Source organism: Aegilops tauschii, chromosome 5 (assembly GCF_002575655.3).
Source record: "Aegilops tauschii subsp. strangulata cultivar AL8/78 chromosome 5, Aet v6.0, whole genome shotgun sequence".
Lineage (NCBI taxonomy): Eukaryota > Viridiplantae > Streptophyta > Magnoliopsida > Poales > Poaceae > Aegilops > Aegilops tauschii.
In genome coordinates, this window is record NC_053039.3 from 270,346,579 (window position 1) to 270,366,064 (window position 19,486).

General features: G+C 45.0%; 1 protein-coding gene across 1 annotated transcript; it reads right to left on the minus strand.

Moving 5' to 3' along the window:
- Positions 1–1,143: 1,143 nt before the first annotated feature.
- LOC109770287 (preprotein translocase subunit SECY, chloroplastic) lies at positions 1,144–18,990 on the minus strand. The gene is made up of 8 exons (XM_020328994.4): positions 18,686–18,990; positions 18,416–18,591; positions 15,065–15,450; positions 13,946–14,245; positions 13,770–13,859; positions 10,897–11,020; positions 10,624–10,787; positions 1,144–1,660 (listed from the first exon to the last, which is right to left on the minus strand). Exons 1-8 carry the CDS (start codon positions 18,859–18,861, stop codon positions 1,430–1,432), a joined length of 1,647 nt encoding a protein of 548 aa, XP_020184583.1. The 5' UTR covers positions 18,862–18,990; the 3' UTR covers positions 1,144–1,429.
- Positions 18,991–19,486: the final 496 nt, after the last annotated feature.

Consider the following 19,486-nt stretch of genomic DNA (forward strand, 5'->3'; position numbering starts at 1 on the left):
TCCAAAAATGCTATTTTTAAGCATATTTATGAAGTGCTGATATTTTTTTGCCATGACTTTCATGAATGTGCTTTCTTGCTGAAATTTGTCAAGCACACAATTTTTTTTCAAAGTTTGCCAAAAAAGAATGCAGTTTTTTTATTTACTACTGTTCATCCTGAGGTCAATGCTAGGGAGCTGGAGAGTTCCTCGACAAACGGTGGCAGACTGATTTCTTTAACTCCATCTCCTACAACCGAGCGATTTCTCCGGTGAAGAGCTGCTTATATAAGCATTACTTCCCAGCTCTGAGCCGTCAAAATGGCAAATTTTTAAGGTTGAACATCAACCATTCATGTGTGTTTATAAATTTTTTGAGAATGTTTAAACGTGTAGATTTTTTTTTAAAAATTGATCCCATTGATCGCACCTAACGTGAGATCTCACACAAGTTTTCCCCATATATTATGCATTCATATCATCAAATGACGTAAGTACTAAACCTGCTAGGTAAATAATGGGTGATCTTATAATGTCTCAAAAATCAGATGGTGATTTTAGCTTCTGTATGATTATTGTATCTCAGATATTAATAATTTGATTCATAAATAGTACTCCCATGTTTAAGTTGGTTCTAATATTACCGGTACATGCATTAGTATCTACTCCCTCCGTTCCTAAATATAAGTCTTTCTAGATATTTCAATAAGTGACTATATACAGAGCAAAATAAGTGAATCTACACTCTAAAATATGTCTATATACATCCGTATGTGGTAGTCCATTCAAAATCTCACATATTTAGGAACGGAGGGAGTATGTTACAGACAAGATGAGTCTTACTGAATGTGAGGTAACTCCACACATACGACGATGAGTGAAATGTATCTAGCTAGACAAGGTTTGCTTGTGTCAAAAAGGGTAAGATAATTGAAAAAAAAGCATCAAGATAAAAAAATCAAATAATAGAAATAGAGCTATCCACATAAACAGGGTGACAACAAAATAGTCGCATATGCAGAAACTGGCATGCCAGTTAATATGGAGTTGCAATAGTGTAGCATATATATGCATGAAAAGATAAATAATTGAGTTGGCTTGAAGAACGTTATATTATCTCTGTTTCTCAGTCTCTCTACGGACATGTTGAACACTCGCCAATACTTTAGTTCTAAAATTTTAAGAAGCAATATAGATAAAGTTTAAAATCCCTTTCTCCAGGGTACAGAGATCACATCAGATCACTCCACAACAGAAATATCCATCAGCTGTAAAGCTTCCACAGCTATAGGGTATCTTTTACATACTGATGCTTTCCGAACTCTGGTCCTCTAGAAGATATATAACTGATATACACAGAAGAGAAAAAGGAAAAGAATAATGAAATACTACCAAATGACACAACAATCATTTATACGAGATTATATTTAAGTACACGTTCAGAAGATAATCATTTGTCAGAACTTTTGACATCATAGAACTCGATGTCCTTATATTTCTGAGAAATTATTTCTGTCTGAACTTTCCGAGCCGTGTCGGTTGCACATCCAACAAGGATAAGCACTGATGTACCAGCAAATCCCCGAAATGCTGTCAAGTGAGAGATTTGTTCAACCACAGATGGTCCAGCAGCTAGTACAGCGAGAAAGGCAGATCCTAGGACAGAGATACGACTAAGAACCTGCAATTAGATAAAATTATTTTTAGTGTGAGATATTGCTGAGATACCATGGACAAAATTAGATGTGCTTCAGTTCTGTTGATTGTTTCTTATTGGATGTGGTACTTCTAAGTCTATTTGTCCAAAATTCATGCATGGCTGAAGTGCAACATGCTTTCTCACATGCATACATGACTAGTTATCTGAAACAAGGGACCTAGACATTTCAACATCAAATGGAAGTACTTGTGGCATACTGACAGGGAACATTTCAGGAGTAAGGTCACCACTGATCTCCAAACTAAAAGTGGTATGATTTCCTACTGAAAGTGAGAAATATTGCCCAGTTGTCTGAAAACGCACAACTGCGTCATACAAATTAGTATAACATATGCAGTGGAATAGTAAATTTATGAAGAATCTAATAAAAGGAAAAAAGTGCCAATTGTAAAAGGTGTAGCATTTATCATCCTATGTTATGTTCTGCATCAGACGATTATACAGTGACCCATACCACTAGCAAGACTAGCATTTGACCGGCCAATATGAATAGGACATGGAACTTTTGTTGGTTAGTCCGAGTTTCAACTATCAAACTGTATCTCCAATTGATTATGCAAGTGAACAAATAAATCACAAATTTCTTCTGTAAAAGGAAAATAAATAAAGTAAATCACCAGAAAGAGAGTGTTAAGAGTTATATTATGTTCCATGTATAGTCTGTGTAATTTCCTCGTTGTATGAGGGGTTTCCTGGCCTTTGGGCCCCCGGGAGTACAACCCCAGGAGTACAAGTTGCATATTTCCTAACATGGTATTGGAGCCCTAGGTTATTTCTTCGCACGCGCAACTCATGCTAAGGTCTAATCCCGCGTCGCCGCCGTTGTTTTTTTGGCCATCGCTGCTCCCTCCTCCCCGCGCCACCGTCTCCTTCCGGTTGCTGCTGCTCTCCGATCCGCTGCTTGCCTCCCAATCTGCCTGATCTGCATTCTCCCGGCCCGCACAGGAGCAACCGCCTGCCTGCAAGTCAACTCACCTCGCCGCCCACTGGATCCCGCCTGTCTACAGGTCTCCACCGCGTCAAACTCCCTTCTGCCACCACTATCTTCCGCGCCGGCTCCAGGAGCGGCTCCCGATATGCCGCCCCGGCCCTGCAGCCTGCAGCCGCATCGCCCAGCCCTGCAGGTCAAAGCTCCCACTGGATCAGGCCACAACAGTGACCAATCTGAGCCGTGATGCTCCATGGCCTCCCGCGCCCAGCAATCGGAGGCTCCTAATCTGCTCCGGTCCACCCTGCAGCTCAACGGCCCCGTCGGCTGCGTCGTCGATTGAATCAAACTGACGGCCTCGGGGCTGGTTCGGTTGGTTGTCTTCGTCGTCGGGCTATGTCCAGTCCTCGTTGCGCAGTGATTTTGTATGGTACCAACTACACCGAGTTCATTGCCTTCATGTGTGGCATTCGTCTCTAGGGCATTCTTTCCGGTGAGATCCCTTGTCCGCCACACCCGGTTCCTCCTATGGCTCCTACCCCGTAGATGCCACCGACTCTTGCCGCAGATGCTTCTCTGGCTGCTAAGGATGCGGCTAAAGTTGTTGATGATGCTGCAATTCGTGCTTATGCCCAGCAGGTCTTGGCCTATGAGGAGGCTCTTCCTATTTACCATGAGGCTATGTTTGCTTAAACTCAGTGGTTTGATGATGATGCTCGTGCTGCGGCTGTTCTCACTTCCAGTCTGCCTCAGCTTACCACTAAGTTTATGGGCCTCACTACCGTCTTTGAGATGTGGACCCGTCTTGGCCAGCGATATCAGCCTCTGGTGATGCCTTATACATGTTTGTGTTTCACCAGGAGCATGCTCTCCAGCAGGGCGACTCCACTGTTGATGAGTTCTACACATAGGGTTCTGCAATGTGGTGCCAGCTTGACTCTCTTCACACTGCTGGTTGTGGTTTTTGCTAGTGTTGCCACACTGTGCGGTCAGACTTGGAGTTTCATCGCCTCTATGAGTTCCTGTCTCGGCTCCGTTAGGAGTTTGAGCCGCAGCGCGCTCAATTGTTTGCTCGTGACCGTATTTCTCATATGGAGGCGTTTTTTGAGATTCATGCTGAGGAGACTCACCTACGTGGTGCTGGTTTACTTTTGAGGTTCGCTCTGTGCCCGCTGCTACAACGTCTGCTGCACTGGCTCTTTCCCGCTCTAGTGCTCCGTTGCTCCTTCCCACTACTCCTGGTAGTGAGGGTCGCTCTTGTAGTCATTGTGGCTACTACAACAAGGATAGTCATCCGGAGTCTGATTGCTTCATGAAGAAGCGGCACATGCGCAGCAAGGGGCGCACATCTTCTTCTGGGACTCATGCTTCTACTCCGACACCCGCGGCTGTCTCCTTGACTGAGCAGGATATTGTGCGACTAAGCGTATGCTTGCCACTTCAGGTTTTCCTTCCATGGGTGCTGCAGGTTCAGATTCTATGATTGATGCTTCTAGCATTGAGCGACCACCATCTACACATTCAGGCACATCCTTGTGGGTTCTGGATTCAGGTACATTTAATGTGCCATCTTCCTTGTCTTAGCCTACTTATGGCTTACGTGCTAGTCCACTTCCTTCTGTTGACCACCTTGGTTTTCCACGCACTGGCGCTATTGTTCTTGAGCCGAGTTCTTATCGTGATGGTGTTGTTCACCCCGAATGGAGATTGCGATGGCAGAGAAATTGCTGCTCTTGAGCGCACCGACGTGTGGGATCTTGTTTCTTTTCCTCCCCATGTTTGTCCCATCACTTGTAAGTGGGTATACAAGGTAAAGACTCACTCTGATGGTTCTCTTGAGCGCTACCAAGCTCGTTTTGTGGCTCATGGTTTTCAGCAGGAGCATAGTCGTAATTACGATGAGACTTTTGCTCCTGTGACCCATATGACCATTGTTCGCACACTTCTGGTTGTGGCCTCTGTTCGCCATTGGTTTTGAACCTCAGCTTTATATCAAGAATGCCTTTCTTAATGGTGAGTTACATGAGGAGGTTTACATGAAGCCACCACCTCGGTATTGTTGAAGTCTATATGCGGATTGCCTAGCCTTTCCATCAGTTCGGACTTTTGGTTGCGTTGGCTAGTGCATGAAGCTTAACATGGTATCGGAGCTAAGGTCTTGAGTTCAAGTCATGGCTTTCGCAATTTATCTAAAAATTGTTGTTGCCCCCCCTTTGTGTCCACGTATAGGCCTCTTGAGCCATACCTCTTGAGTCTATCCACATGTTGACTTCCGCGTCACACGCGAGAGGGGGTGTTGAAGTATATATGTGGATTGCCTAGCCTTTCCATCAGTTCAGACTTTTGGTTGCGTTGGCTAGTGCATGAAGCTTAACATGGTATCAGAGCCTAAGGTCTTGAGTTCAAGTCCTGGCTTTCGCAGTTCATCCAAAAATTGTTGCTGCCCCCCTTTGGCCACGTATAGTCCTCTTGAGCCATACCTCTAAGTCTATCCACGTGTTGACTCTCCGCGTCACACGTGAGAGGGGGTGTTGAAGTGTATATGTGGATTGCACTAGCCCTTTCTATCAGTTCAGACTTTTGGTTGCGTTGGGTAGTGCATGAAGGTTAACATGGTATCAGAGCTCAGGTCTTGAGTAGTTGAGTTCAAGTCCTGGCTTTCGCAATTTATCTAAAACATGTTGTTCCCCCCTTTGTGTCCACGTATAGGCCTCTTGAGCCATACCTCTGAGTCTATCCATGTGTTGACTTTCCACGTCACACGTGAGAGGGGGTGTTGACATGTATATGTGGATTACCTAGCCCTTTCAATAAGTTCGGACTTTTGGTTGCGTTTGCTAGTGCATGAAGCTTAACATGGTATCGGAGCTACAATCTTGAGTTCAAGTCCTGGCTTTCACAGTTTATTAAAAATTGCTGGTAGCCCCCTTCGTGTCCACGTAGAGGCCTCTTGAGTCATACGTGAGTTTCGCGCGTCATCGCTCTCTTCCGGTTGCACCTGTTGACTTGTCTTCCCCGTCACACGTGAGAGGGGGTGTTACAGTATATGTGGATTGCACTAGCCCTTTCCATCAGTTCGGACTTTTGGTTGCGTTGGCTAGTGCATGAAACTTAACAGGTATTCTGTTCCTGATGGCATAGTATGCCATCTTCATTGCTCTCTCTATGGCCTTAAGCAAGCCCCTCGTGCCTGGTTTGAGCGTTTCGCCTCTATGGTGAATGTCACTAGTTTTTCGGCAAGTGCTCATGATCCTGCGTCCTTTCTCCTCATGGTCGGACTCTTCTTCTATATGTTGATGACATGATCAACACTTGCGACGACCCTGAGTACATTGCCTTTGTTAAGGCACGTCTTAGTAAGCAGTTTCTTATGTCTAATCTTGGTCCTCTTCGCTACTTTCTTGGGATTGAGGTTTTCTCTAGCTCTAGTGGCTTCTTTATTTCCTAAGAAAAGTATATCCAAGATCTTCTTGCTCGTGCTGCTCTTACTGATGAGCGCATTGTTGAGACTCCCATGGAGCTCAATGTTCACCTCTGTGCTTCTAATGGTGATCCCTTGTCTGATCCAACGCGTTATTGTCATCTTGTTGGGAGACTTGTCTATTATTTGTCACTCATCTGGATATCTATCTTGTCCATATTTTGAGTTAGTTTGTTTCTGTTCGACTAGCACCTTTGTGTTCTACGATATCTTCGTGGCACGATTTCTCACTGTCTTTTCTTTCCCCACTCTAGTTCGTTACAACTTCAGACCAATTCGGATGCTACTCGTGCTAGTGATCTCTCGGATCACCGTTCACTTTCTGCTTACTGTGTTTTTCTTAGTGGCTCATTGCTTGGAAGACGAAGAACAGATTATAGTTTCCCATTGTAGTGCAGAGGCTGGTTGTGAGCTATGGCTCTTTGGACGGCAGAGGTGACTTGGTTATGGCTGCAGTTTCCCGTTCAGGTCCAAAGGCTGAGTTGTGAGCTATAGCTCTTTCGACGGCAGAGGTGACTTGGTTATGATGGTTACTTCAAGAGTTTGGTGTGTTTGTTACTACACCTACTACACTATTGTTTGATAGTACGGGTGATATCAGTATTGCATGCGTGACCCTGTCAAGCATGAGCTCACCAAGCATATTGGTGTTGATGCTTCCATTGTGCACGTTGGTGTGTAGGACCAGGTTATTGCTCTTCAGCATGTGCCTTCCGAGTTACATTTGGCGGATTTCTTTCCAAAGGCCCAAACTAGACCACAACAAGGGTTTTATCTCTCCAAACTCAGTGTTGTGGATCTACCCCGAGTTTGAGGGGGTGTTAGAGTTATATTATGTTTCATGTATAGCCTATGTATTTTCTCTGTTGTATGAGGGGTTACCTGACTAGTTACCACCTGTACATGTATATATATACCGGCCTTTGGCCCCCAGGAAATACAAGTTGCATATTTCCTAACAGAGAGGAGCAGGTGAGCTTCACAAAAAACTAAAGAGCAGACAAGCCAATTAGTGTCTAATACTGATTTTCTACAAAATTTGCAAGCAAGCATTTGCATATATTTTCAAGCAACACAAGCACAAGAGTTCTGGGAAACAACATAAGCCCAAATGTCCTAACTGTTCATACAACAGACCTAGCAACCACAGAACAAGCTGAAATAAACCCAGGCCTCAAAGCTGCTCACACAACTAATGGTGGAAGGTGCGGCGCCAATGTTGAGCCTCTGCCTTGATACTGTCCACACAACAATCAGATCATTGCTCATCACCTGGAAGATTAGTTTGTTGCTCTCACACCAAAAAGACCATACTGCGAAAGCAACCATCGAGTTTAAGTCCTTTCTCTTCTCTTGCGATACACTTGTGCTTCGTTGTCCAACAGTCCCTCAGGAGGCATTCGCCATAGGCGTCCTAGAAGCATGCCCGGTCAAATGGAGAGGCCCCAAAGCTTTTTGGACCACATGTACCTCATGAAGAGGTGCTTTACTGTCTCCTGCTCAAGGGAACAAAAAGGGCAGGTTGTGTGACTAGGGAGATGGTGCTTTCCAATTTATCTATCGTCTAGCAACAGTGTGGTAGGTCAAACCACAGAAAAGCCGACACTTCAATGGTGCCTTGGCTTACCAAAGGATTTTGTGGTATAGAAACACGTTGGTCCCAAGAAAGCAGCACAATATGCCGACATAGGCCGGGAGTGAAACGCCATAGAATCACATCCTCCTTGCTGGCAATAAGGGTGGTGTGGCTGACCTGGCTCCAGAGCATCGGGTATTCCGCCAAGATTGGCATGGTAAGCATGCATGAGATGTCACTGCCCCAAGATTTATCCTGCAGGCCTGGCAACAGTTTTGGTGGCACGAGTCTTGGTTGCTACCCAAAGGGACGGGACAATGGATTTTATCGGAATGCATCAATCCAGTGTTCCATCCAAAAAAGGTCAGCGACCCATTGTCAACTACAAACATGGAGGCAACATGAAATATCTCCTGACTGTCTTCTCACGCTGCATTGGGAGGCCGACCCAGATTCTGGATGGGTTGGGAATATATCACGAGCCTTGAGGACGCTATGGCACTTGATCTCCTCCATACCCCGCCAAATGAAGGCTCTATGGCACTTATCGTTCGATTTGATCAGCCATGACGGTATCACAAGTGACAGCATATGTAAATGGATATGGAAGACAGTACCGTCTTGGCGAGCACCAGCCGACCGCCCTCCTGTGAACATTCTAGCTTTCAAGCTTATGGCGGTATAGCTACCACCTTGTCAAGTAGGGACTGCAAGTTTTGCTTGCGCGGCCTCATGATTGAGAAAAGCAAATCAAGGACCACCCTAGCTGGAAATGCTTGACGGCACAAGGGACCCCTGACAAGGAAAGTTGGATCTCATCCTCACGGCAAAAGATGGGAGTGACGGCACACTTCCTCATGTTGAAGTGTATATATGGATTGCCGATTGCCAAGCCCTTTCCATCAGTTCGAACTTTTGTCTGCGTTGGCTAGTGATGAAGCTTGACATGGTATCAGAGCCTAAGGTCTTGAGTTGAAGTACTGACTTTTGCAATTTATCAAAAAATTGTTGTTACCCCCTCTGTGTCCACGTATAGGCCTCTTTAGCCATACCTCTGAGTATTCACGTGTTGACTTCCCGCGTCACACGTGAGAGGGGGTGTTGAAGTGTATATGTGGATTGCCTAGCCCTTTCCATCAGTTCAAACTTTTGGTTGAGTTGACTAGTGCATGAAGCTTGACATGATATCAGAGCCTATGGTCTTGAGTTCACGTCTTGGCTTTCGTAATTTATCCAAAAATTGTTGTTACCCCTCAGCCCTTTCCATCAGTTCGGACTTTTGGTTGCGTTGGCTAGTGTATGAAGCTTTACACCTGACATCCGTGTGCAGCCCCGAAATCCCACCCAAAGTTCAGGAGAGCATTGACCTTGTCCAAATCCTTCTTATGGGGGGACGAAAACATCACCACATCATCAATATTGAATGTTGACATGACCAATTAACAGCTCGAGGTCATCCATCTTGCAGAAGAGGTTGTTGAGCCTTCACCATGAGGATAAAAGAATTAGAGAGAGCAGATCTCCTTGCCTCAAGCCTCGACCATGCCGTATTTTTTGCCCCGAGACACCGTTGAGGATGATGCGCAAGAGCCCAGAGACTAGCGATCCAGTTTCCTCCAATGTTGCCGAAACCCCAAATAGGAGCAAGGTGAAGAGAAAGGGCCACAACACTGTATCAAAGCTTGCCACCTTAAGTAGCAACGTTGGCAGCTTCATCACGTGTAATGCCTTAGCAGCGGATTGTATATAGAAGAATTTGTCCTGGACACAATGCACCTTGATGAATGTGCTTTGTTTCACATGAACCACGAAGACAAGTTTAGAGAACTTGGCGACCTGAAAAGGATAATAGACTAGAAGCCCTTAACTTCTTGAGCATCCACCTTCTTTGGCACGAGAGTGATGAGCGCCTTGTTGATGAGGTGCAAGGACCTTGAGAATGTCTGCATTGATGATGGACCAAACCACTTTGAAAAATCATCCCGAGAAGCCATCTGTCCAGGAGCTCGGCCATCCGGCATATACATAATTGCCACATGGGGCATGACCTCCTCAGACAAAGGTACCACAAGGTGTTGTAGGTTGCTGCACTGCAGCACAATAAAGTTCAGGTTGACTGCTCACAGTCCAGATCAACACCAAGCAACCCACCCTGGTACAGTGGTACTCAATGAGTAGCGGTGCCTTCTCCACGTGCTCAATGACCCTGCGATAACCATCATTGAGGGGTGGTATCAGATTTTCTGGAGGCGGTGATTAGCTATTTAATTGAAGAACCTAGTGGAAGCTTTTTCTTGTTGCAATCAATGGATCTGACAGCACTACCTCGCCACCGCCCGTCCTGTTAGGGAAAAAGCAACTTGTATTCCCAGGTGGCCATAGGCCAGTACATATACACGTACAGGTGCAGGTGCAGGTGCAGTACAATATGCAGGAAGCCCCTTATAGAACGGGGAAAATGCAAAGGGTATATATATAGGGAAATGGTTTTCTGGAGATGGTATCAGGTAAAGTATCAGGTGATACCAACCCTTCCATGCTCCCAATTTAAAAATTCAGATTTAAACATTCATTCAGAGAAGTCCCCCTGACCTCAACCACCGCTAAGGAAACCATGTTTCTTTGGAATAAAAACTCAAAGTGGAATCTCACTTAACTTCCCATGAGACAACCACCTGGAGGAAGAGAAAGCAGTGATCTGATTCCGAGGTTGAGAACACTTGGGAGGAAAAAATTGAGTAGATACTAGTGCCTTTTAAAAGGTTTACAGCTGAGCTATATGGGATACTACCTTGCCAAATGTTTAATAATCGGTTATGCAGTTAGCCTAATGAAAAGCTACCATGTTGCAATAATGAGCAAATGAAGTACATAGTCATGCAATACTCCAAAATTTAGACAAAAAATGCATCCTTTCTGATGGAAGAGAAACAACTCACTGTTTTAATAAAGGCAGCTGTATTTTTTCCTGGCCGCACAAGCGGTATTGACGCACCTGTTCGCTTCAATTGCTCACTAAGTTCATCAGGATCCAATTGAAGAAAAGTGTAATAGTAATTGAAAAAGGCTATAAGCAATACATTAGTTGGAAGATAAAAAGAACCTGCAGCACAGTTAACAGAATGAGATTATTGTAAACAATAGGTGCTTTATGGCATCTTGGTTCTCCTGAGAATAAAAAAAATTAAATAAACTAGAAATATTCAGTTTACCTCCTGGAGTTAGGGCTATGGCAGCCTTTTTAAGAAAATCTAAGCCAGTGAAACGTGCCAAAGTAGCAGGTAAAGCCAACGAAGACGTAGAAAATATGATAGGCATGACACCGGAACTATTGACCTGCTCGTAATGGATTGAAAGGTAGGTTACAAAATAATTTAAAAACAGGAACACTGTGAGGCTGAAAGACAGAACAATGTTAGCACAATTGTGAGTATTAGCAGTTTGATCTTATTCATTTGCGAATGAAGAACAGAATACATTTTTGGCAGTCCAAGATGCTCCAAATCTTTATCGGTTCATATAAATGAATAAATGAGTGAATTCCTCACACCATGCTTCATGCTTGTGAGATCTAGTGAACTAAGCACTAGTGATTGTCTGCTGCTCCAAGCCAGCCAAGTACGACTACCCACAGGAGTGAATATTGCAACCAAGTTCCTTGCTTCTTCTTTGATTAAAACCCAGGGGGTGCCTCCCCCTCTGGTGTTCTTTTTTACTCTTATGCGTGTGACATCTAGAAAATGGTTTGAGATTTTTAATTTGTACTCTCAGATAACATAAAATCTTGTAGAAAAAACTAACACTAAGCAACTAAAAATATTGAAATTCTAACAAACACTTTAAGAGAAAGATTGTGTATGAAACTGGAACTTCCTCTTTATGGATCTGCCCCTCTTACTGTATAATTTTGACTTCTTACCCAAAAAGTGTTGCTCTTATAAGTTTTTCACTAGAAGACCAAAATGGTCTTACCACTGCCTTACTATCTGCCCCCCTCCCCCCGAGTGGGGAAAATGGAAGGGGATTGAAACAATCACAATGTTCTGATGGAAAAGAAGATTCATTCATTAGTTCCCTCAATAGGTTCCATTACGGGGTTGGTTTGTTTGATTCGTGGTGAAAAGAACCAAGAAACTAGCAACCGCACACACCACCATCGCTGAACTCCACGCCATGCCTACATGAGGGCAAGGAAGAGATGGTGTGGTCAGGGACTGAGGGAAGTATCCCCAAGTCTGGGAGCACCTAATATGTTCTTCTCGGAAAGGTTACAAGGGTGACGTCTCACATGGTCACTGGTGATGTGTCTGAAGAGTAAAGGATCAGGTTTGTGACAGGGAACAAAAGGAAAATACGGAGAAAACAAAGAGGAGGGATCAAAAGGAGGGGCTAAGTGGTACGTTTCCAGCATTCAACCAGTCAAATGGCACAAAGGAGAGAAGCCCAATGTTTTGGTGACATAAACACATTATGCAATACAAAATGGGATGTAAATAGAGGCAAAACCACTACTGGCAAACAAAAAAAATTGGAGGTAATGCTACACACTACAGCATGATTGAGAATAATACATGCTGAATCTTCCGTACCCAGGGGCAGATCCAGTGCCTAGGAAGGTCAGGAGTCTGTATGACTCCAAGGACCTCAGGGCATTGCTTTGCCAGAGTACAGTGAATTATGTTATTTACTCTTTTTGAAGAATACACAGGACATCTGTGAGCTTTTCATTCAAAGGAAGAAATTGCGTGATTTGCACAAGGCAGTGGAGGAAGAAAACAGCATCAGGGTCACGCGCTCATGTTTGGAGGGCAGTTGGGCTGACTGCAACCCACTGGCACATTCAGATTAAGCCACCACTTTGAACTGGTCTGGCTCAGGAGCAAGGCCAGTTGCCCAGACTGAAATGCTGAGACAAGTGGAATGAAAACCCTAAGCAGTCTTCTGAGTGAGAGGTGGCAAGACATCAATGTTTTATGAGGGTGATGAGAGCAGTAGGCAGCTGAAGTGGTGAGGAGCCAGGAGGCTAAGGGCCAGTTCTTTTCAGATTCCCCAGCTGATTATGTCGGGTTGTGCCTCTGTGGTGTTGTATGGGTCATGCCCTCTTTGGCGTTTGTATGTTCTGCTTTTTTATTAAAAAGGCAGCCCGGTGCACGTAGCTCCAGCTTGCGCAAGGTCGGGGGAAGGGTCCGACCACTTTGGGTCTTTTGTACGCAGCCTTTCCCTGCATTTCTGCAAGAGGCGTTTCCAGGACTCGAACCCATGACCTCATGGTCACAAGGCAACAGCTTTACCCCTGCGCCAAGGCTCCCCTTCTCCTTTCTTAATGCATATTCGAAAAAAAACTGGGCTTTGGCCCATCGATTCCCCAGCCAACTGCTCCCAATTCATGTGTATGGCCAGAAGTGAGGCAACCCCAGCTTCCTGAGATTCTGAGCCAAAAATCGAAAGAGTATATGTCATTGTCCCTATCCGCCGGTGGATTTACAGAGAAATCGGCCCTGGCCATCTCCCCTTCCCCCTCGGTAAAAGATGCCGCTTGCACTCACTCCTCGCCCGGTCCCGCATGGAGCAGACACCACCACTCTCGCTGCCATCATCTTCACGTTGGTGGCGCCGGTGGTGGTCGGCGCTGCTGCTGAGTCGGGGAACATGCTTGCCGGCCTCGCCGGGGACTCGATTAGTATCTACAGTGCCGCGCGTGCTCCCGCCCAGGGAGTTCTTTGTCCACTGCTGTCCTCGACTTAAGTGTCCTTGTGCTGAAAAATGTTGTTCTGCATATGGGTGAACATACTGGATTTCTGAACTCTGTAATTATGGTGTTGCTTCTCCACTTCATGAAAAGATGTGCAAACGCTTGTTTGCACTCCAAAAAACCATGCACATCTCGAGATAGTATGAAGAGATTGAGTTATTTTCAGTATAATCAAAATAAGTCTTGAAACAATTGGCTACTCTCTAACTATAATTACTGCCCCAGCTTATTTGTGTTCTGTATGTGTTAACGGATCTCAAAACCTAAAATCGATCAACGGCCAACATGTGGAGAGGCAGAAATTAAGTGAAACCATATGGAAACATTACGAACCTTAAAAGGTAGATATGCAGAACGTTGGGGTCCTCCAGTTCGACTGCCGTATCGAGAAGCATAGTTCAGTGGTATTTTTCTCTCAGCTTCCTGAAACCATAGAAATGATGTGAATTAAGCAAATCATATGCTGACAAATTTATATTTATCTTGAAAAGCAAAGTATATTTTCTCACCTGGACATAGACAATCCCAAGAACCAAGAAAAAGAATGACAATATGATTGTGAGAAGTCCAACATAATTGCCTGCTTGAAATCCCTCTGCAACTGTCCTTCCAAATGATGCAGGCAAATACGATATTATACTTGTAAAGATAAGAAGAGATGTTCCATTCCCGAGTTTCAACTCAGATATTGTTTCACCAAGGAAAGTTGTGAACACCGATCCAAGCGTCAATAGAGTCACAGATGTTAGTACCCATTCTGTGCTGAAGTCATTAACATAAGGACGAAGAAAAAGAACTTGCCCGATAGCCTAGCAAAAGGTACAGAAATTAAATTTGAAGCGGATGGGAAGATAAATAGAGCAATCAGAACTTACATTAAAAATAAAAATAATACCTTCATAACTAATAATGTGTAAAGCTCGTACTAGAATGAAATGTACCCACAGCAGTATATCATTCTCCAAAAAATGTCTGACAACAGAAGCATCAGACGGACTCAACTGAGTAATACTAGGACTTTTTTTCATTGTTTATGACCGCAAAGCACATGATTTGGCATCAGGAATAAGTTTGTTGTATTTTGAGTTTCTTTGCCATGTCAAAGATAAATCATCGGTGTACATAGAAGGTACTCCCTCCGTTCCAAAATACTTGACTTTTATTCATCCAAAAATGGATGTACCTATATACTAAAACATGTCTAGATACATCTATATTTTGACAAATGGAAGTCATGTACTGTGGAATGGAGGGAGTATAAGTTTACAAAAACGGAAGTGTCATATTACCTTGATATTGCAAGTTATGTGGTCAAATTGTGTGGCATGTTTGACATAATTCTAACTGTTTAACATGGTATGCTGTTAAGTAGATAGTCAGTTAATATAGCATGTGATCACTGATCGCACAACATTACAAAGCTTTTCTTCCGTCCCGACAAAAGTAAGTCATACACACAAGGTATCCCCTTTGGTACCATGGAAACCTTGAGGTACCGATGCTTCAGAACCAATTATTGACATAAAAAAATCCAACAGCTGCTCTTGTAATTTTAATTAGTCAAAGAATTATCTTGACAAAAAAAGATATCCAAGAGCTGCTCAAATATATCCAAGACTCTAACCTACCTGGGCAATTGCAAAACCAACAGATGCATATCTTGTGTACTGAAGAATCTTTTTTCTACCTGCCTCCCCTTCTTTTTTCTGAAGCTCTTGCAATTTTGGGTAAAGCTGAGTAAGGAGCTGAAACACAATCTGTGCATTGATGAACGGAACAATGCCGAGGGAGCATATTCCAAGCCGGCCAATACCTCCACCAGAAAAAGAATCCAAAGTGCCCAGCAGACTGTTCTGGTCAAGATTACCAGCAAAAGCTGCCTGGTTCACTCCACCCAAAGGTATATACACACCAAGTCGAGACAATGCCAAAAACCCAAGGAGCTTCAGAAACTTCCCGGGTAGAGGACCCTTGAAGAAGTCACCAAAGTCAATAGTACTGTCCTCCATTGCAGCTGCTCCAATCAAATTAAAATACATTATATAGGTATAACTGGATAAACTGAAGTGGACCCGAGCTGCAAATATATGAACGACAATGCCACCAGTCATACCTGCTTAATACATAAATAGTAGCAGTCGACTCGGCACTCCCTATGTCAACTGAATTTTCATAGTAACTAAATATCATGTATATGTTTGGGCTAAATTGGAGTTGAAAATTTAGACTGGTTGAAGAAATTTCTCATCAAGAAGATCCTACAACCAAAATTTTAACAAAATGTGGATGAGTAATCAAGAGGCAGATTTTTTTTTTATGGGTAGCCCATTAGGTTTATCAGTTACAAGCATATTACTTTCTTTCCCCGACAAACCTGCAGGAGCGCTGCCTTTTAATTAAGGAGAAGAATATTTACATGTTCGGACATGTTTTGAGAAGGGGACAAGCGCCAAAAACCCCAAACAACGGGGGATGCTCAAATCGTTGGTCACTGAGACAGGTGACGGGCTTGAACGATCAATATCAGACGTATTAAGTTTGCTATTCTAGCTTTAATCCTAAGACCCATATATCCCAATTCCGACCTATCGCACTTATCAATGTGCTCTTCAAACTGGTTGTCAAAGCATGCGATGCGATTGGGTCTATTAGCGGCTAAAATTGTCGACCGTGCGCAAATGGCTTTTATTAAAGGTCGTTTTATCCTTGAGGGGGTGCTATGTCTTAACAAAATTGTTCACGAGCTTAAGCGCAAGGAACTCCCTGATGTTCTTCTAAAACTTGACTTTGAAAAGGTGCATGACCGAGTTAGTTGGTCTTTTCTTCAAGAAGTTCTGCAACGGAAAGGGTTCCAAGCAGGCTTTATTCACAGGATTATGCAGCTTGTCTCGGGAGGACATACTGCAATTTGCATCAATGGGGAGAGGTTGGCCCGTTTTTAAGCAATAAGAGAGGCCTGCATCAAGGGAATCCCATCTCTCCCCTTCTATTTGATATAGTTGCAGATTCGCTCTCTTCGATGCTAACCAAAGCCAAAGAGGCTGGTCACCACAAAGGGGTGGCGTCCCACCTCATTCCAGGAGGAGTGAATCATCTCCAATACGATGACGACACGATGCTTCTCTTTGAGCCCGATGTACGAAGTTTGGCCACTATCAAGATCCTTTTAATTTGCTTCGAAGCTATGTCAAGGATGAAAATTAAACTTTGCCAAAAGTGAAGTATGCACGGTAGGTGTGAATGAGGCTGAGAGTGTGTGTGAATTGCCCTCTTCTTAACTGCCACAAATCGGATTTCCATCTCTTACCTTGGCCTCCCATGCTCGGATAAACAGGTGTTGGTGTCGGATTGGGATCCGGCGATTAGTAAAGTTATTACACGAGTTGACCCTTGGCAAGGGAAACTCATGTCTTCAGGCACGAGACTCACTCTTACCAATGCATGTCTATCGGCTAACCTGACCTTCGCGATGGTCCTCTTCTTGCTGGGGGTGGCGTCCATGCGCAGTTCGACAAAGGTTAGAGCCAGATTCTTCTGGGAAGCGGACGCGGCCAAGCGCAAATTCCGTATGGTCCGATGGGCGGACATTTACAACCTAAAGACCAGGGAGGCCTAGGTATTACTAATTTCAAGAAAATGAACCTTGCGCTGATTAGTAAGTGGATTTGGAAAATTGCTCAGAACGATGACAGCCTGTGGGCTCGTGTCCTCAAAGCTAAGTACTTTCAGATTCTTTGCTCTTCGCTACTAAGACCAAGGGCTCCCAATTTTAGAATGGGATCCAAAAATACAAAGAGATATTCAATTTGGGTGCTCGCTTCGAGGTCGGGAACAAGAAGGACACTAAATTCTGTCTTTCAAAATGGACTGATGACAAACGTCACTATGCTATATTTGTCATTGCGTCGGACCCTGAGATCCTAGTTAGCAAATGTGTTTGTCGCCGGCCAAATTAATCTGGCTTTTATGCGTAACCTCAATGATTCTGAGCTTGGCTCATGGGAAGCTTTACAAATTCAGCTCTAATACTAATTTAACCACCGAAAAGGATTCAATAAGTTGGGATCATGAGGCGTCTTGCGACTTTTCAGTAAAATCTTTATATGCCAAACTTAACCAAGGTCCTAAGGTGAGATATGCCAAGGCCCTCTGGGCAGCGAGATCTCCGCTCAAAGTCCATATTTCCCTTTGCGGGCTGTGTTAAATCGTCTGCCATCTGCAATTAACCTTCAGAAACAGAGAGGTCCAGGCAACGGATGCTGCGCCCTTTGCAACAGCCCGGAAGACGTCGACGACATTCTTTTCCGCTGTGCCCCTAATATATTCTTATGGAGCTGTGTCGGGGACAGCTTTGGCGCTAACTGGGCACCGAACTTCATGGTTGAACAGCTTGCTCCGCTGTGCACCACGAGAAGCCAGCAACGTAGATTAGCCTAGCACTCGTTTGCGGCCTTAGCTTGGGCGTTGTGGGCCACTTGCAACAAAATTGCTATCAAAGGAAATTTCCAAGTCATCCAGCTAATTTTATTTTCAAATGGTATCTTTTCTTTCAGCAGTGGTGCCCTCCAGGGAAGAGGAAGGGCCAGTGACGCGGCCAGCCCGGTGCTTCACACGATCATACACTTGCACGCCATCAACAGAAACAACATCCTGTGAAGCCATCAAGCCCTGCCTAGCACCTTTATATCTGTGTAGGGCTATGTCTTTTGAGCGGTTCTGTAATGCTTACTCTTAAGCTCTGATTTTGGCACTTTTATTCTCCTTTCAGTTGTAAGACATTTTAAGACTAAGTGGCCTATGTTGGCTTTATTAATCAAGTCGGGCGTTCCTTGCGCCTTTCATCTAAAAAAACATCACTTCACCTAAAGTAATGAAGCATTTGTGCAAGGTGGCGTCCTTCTAAAGCGCTGACAAAATAATCATGGACTATACTTTGTCAAAAATAATAGAGGGAGAAGGGATTAGCTTTGAATTGCAACCTGCTGCTCCTCGGCCATAGGATGACTTCTCTTTCCTGGATCCACTGGAGCTCCCGAACACTGGAGACAGGACACCGAAAAGTGTCGAGAAGGGAGGCTGATAATCAGAACTGGACGGGTCCTCCCTGTAGAGCCCTAGAGGATCAAAGGCCGGGCCACCCGTCTCCAACGTGCATCTACACGAATACAACAGCAGAGAACCCAGTGAAATTTAAACAGCACATGCTCCCTGATTGTATTCTTCGCCCAAGAGAGGCGCTAATTTGCTACCTGGGGGAGAAGGCTAAGGCGGCTCTTCCTCTCCTTCTTGCCGTTACCGTGCGGCGGCCCGGGAAGTGGAAGGAGGAGGCTGCTCTGCTGAGGTAGCGTAGGCGCAGGGGAGTGGAGGTGGGAGGAGGGCGCGCGCGGGCCGGAAGGCAGCATTGCTGTGGTGTCGCCGTGGCCATGGTGCCGCGGGGACGATGGCGGAGGAAGGAGACGAGTGGACGGTGGGTTTTTTTAGGTGATAAAGCTAGACGAAATGATGATGACGCTGTAGAACAGGCTTCGTCGGCCCGTTCATTGTTGACTTCGGCCCAGTTATAGTCTAGGGGCGACAGCACGGGACTTCAGAGCCTCCCAACAATCGCTTCGGGTGGGACTGAGAGCGCGCGCTTTAGACACTTTCTTTGAATTTTATTTTGGACGACGATAACTGCCACACGTATGTTATTTAGGGGTTGTGTCGCACGCCTTGTGTAGTATGAAGACAACCCCGCCCGCACGACGGCGTCCGGGCGCACACAGCCACAGCCCGCACGTCCGGTGTGTGGCACAATCGACCACACATCCATGCGATCGACCGCGCTGCCCGCACAACCTAACGCGCCCGTCTTCCCGGCCTGCCTTCGAACCCCAGTGCGACCTGCCGCCGTCGTCTCCTACCTCTCGATCCCCTACCTCCATTGTCTTCCTTCTCTAGTTGCCATGGCAACCAGACCAGATCTCTAGCGCCTAAACACCCCCCCACCCCCACCGCCACCCCCGCGACGACGAGCTAACAGGTCGATCTCCGATCTCCTCCTGTTTCTC

Bases quoted from the DNA above. Each gene is read 5' to 3' on its own strand.
- LOC109770287 (XM_020328994.4), bottom strand. From the start codon at position 18,861: ATGGCCACGGCGACACCACAGCAATGCTGCCTTCCGGCCCGCGCGCGC. The intron at 15,451-18,415 runs GTTGCAATTCAA...TGATTGGAGCAG, and splicing joins CTATGGCCGAGGAGCAGCAG to CTGCAATGGAGGACAGTACT. The intron at 1,661-10,623 runs GTGAGTTGTTTC...ATCTAATTGCAG, and splicing joins CAGCTGCCTTTATTAAAACA to GTTCTTAGTCGTATCTCTGT.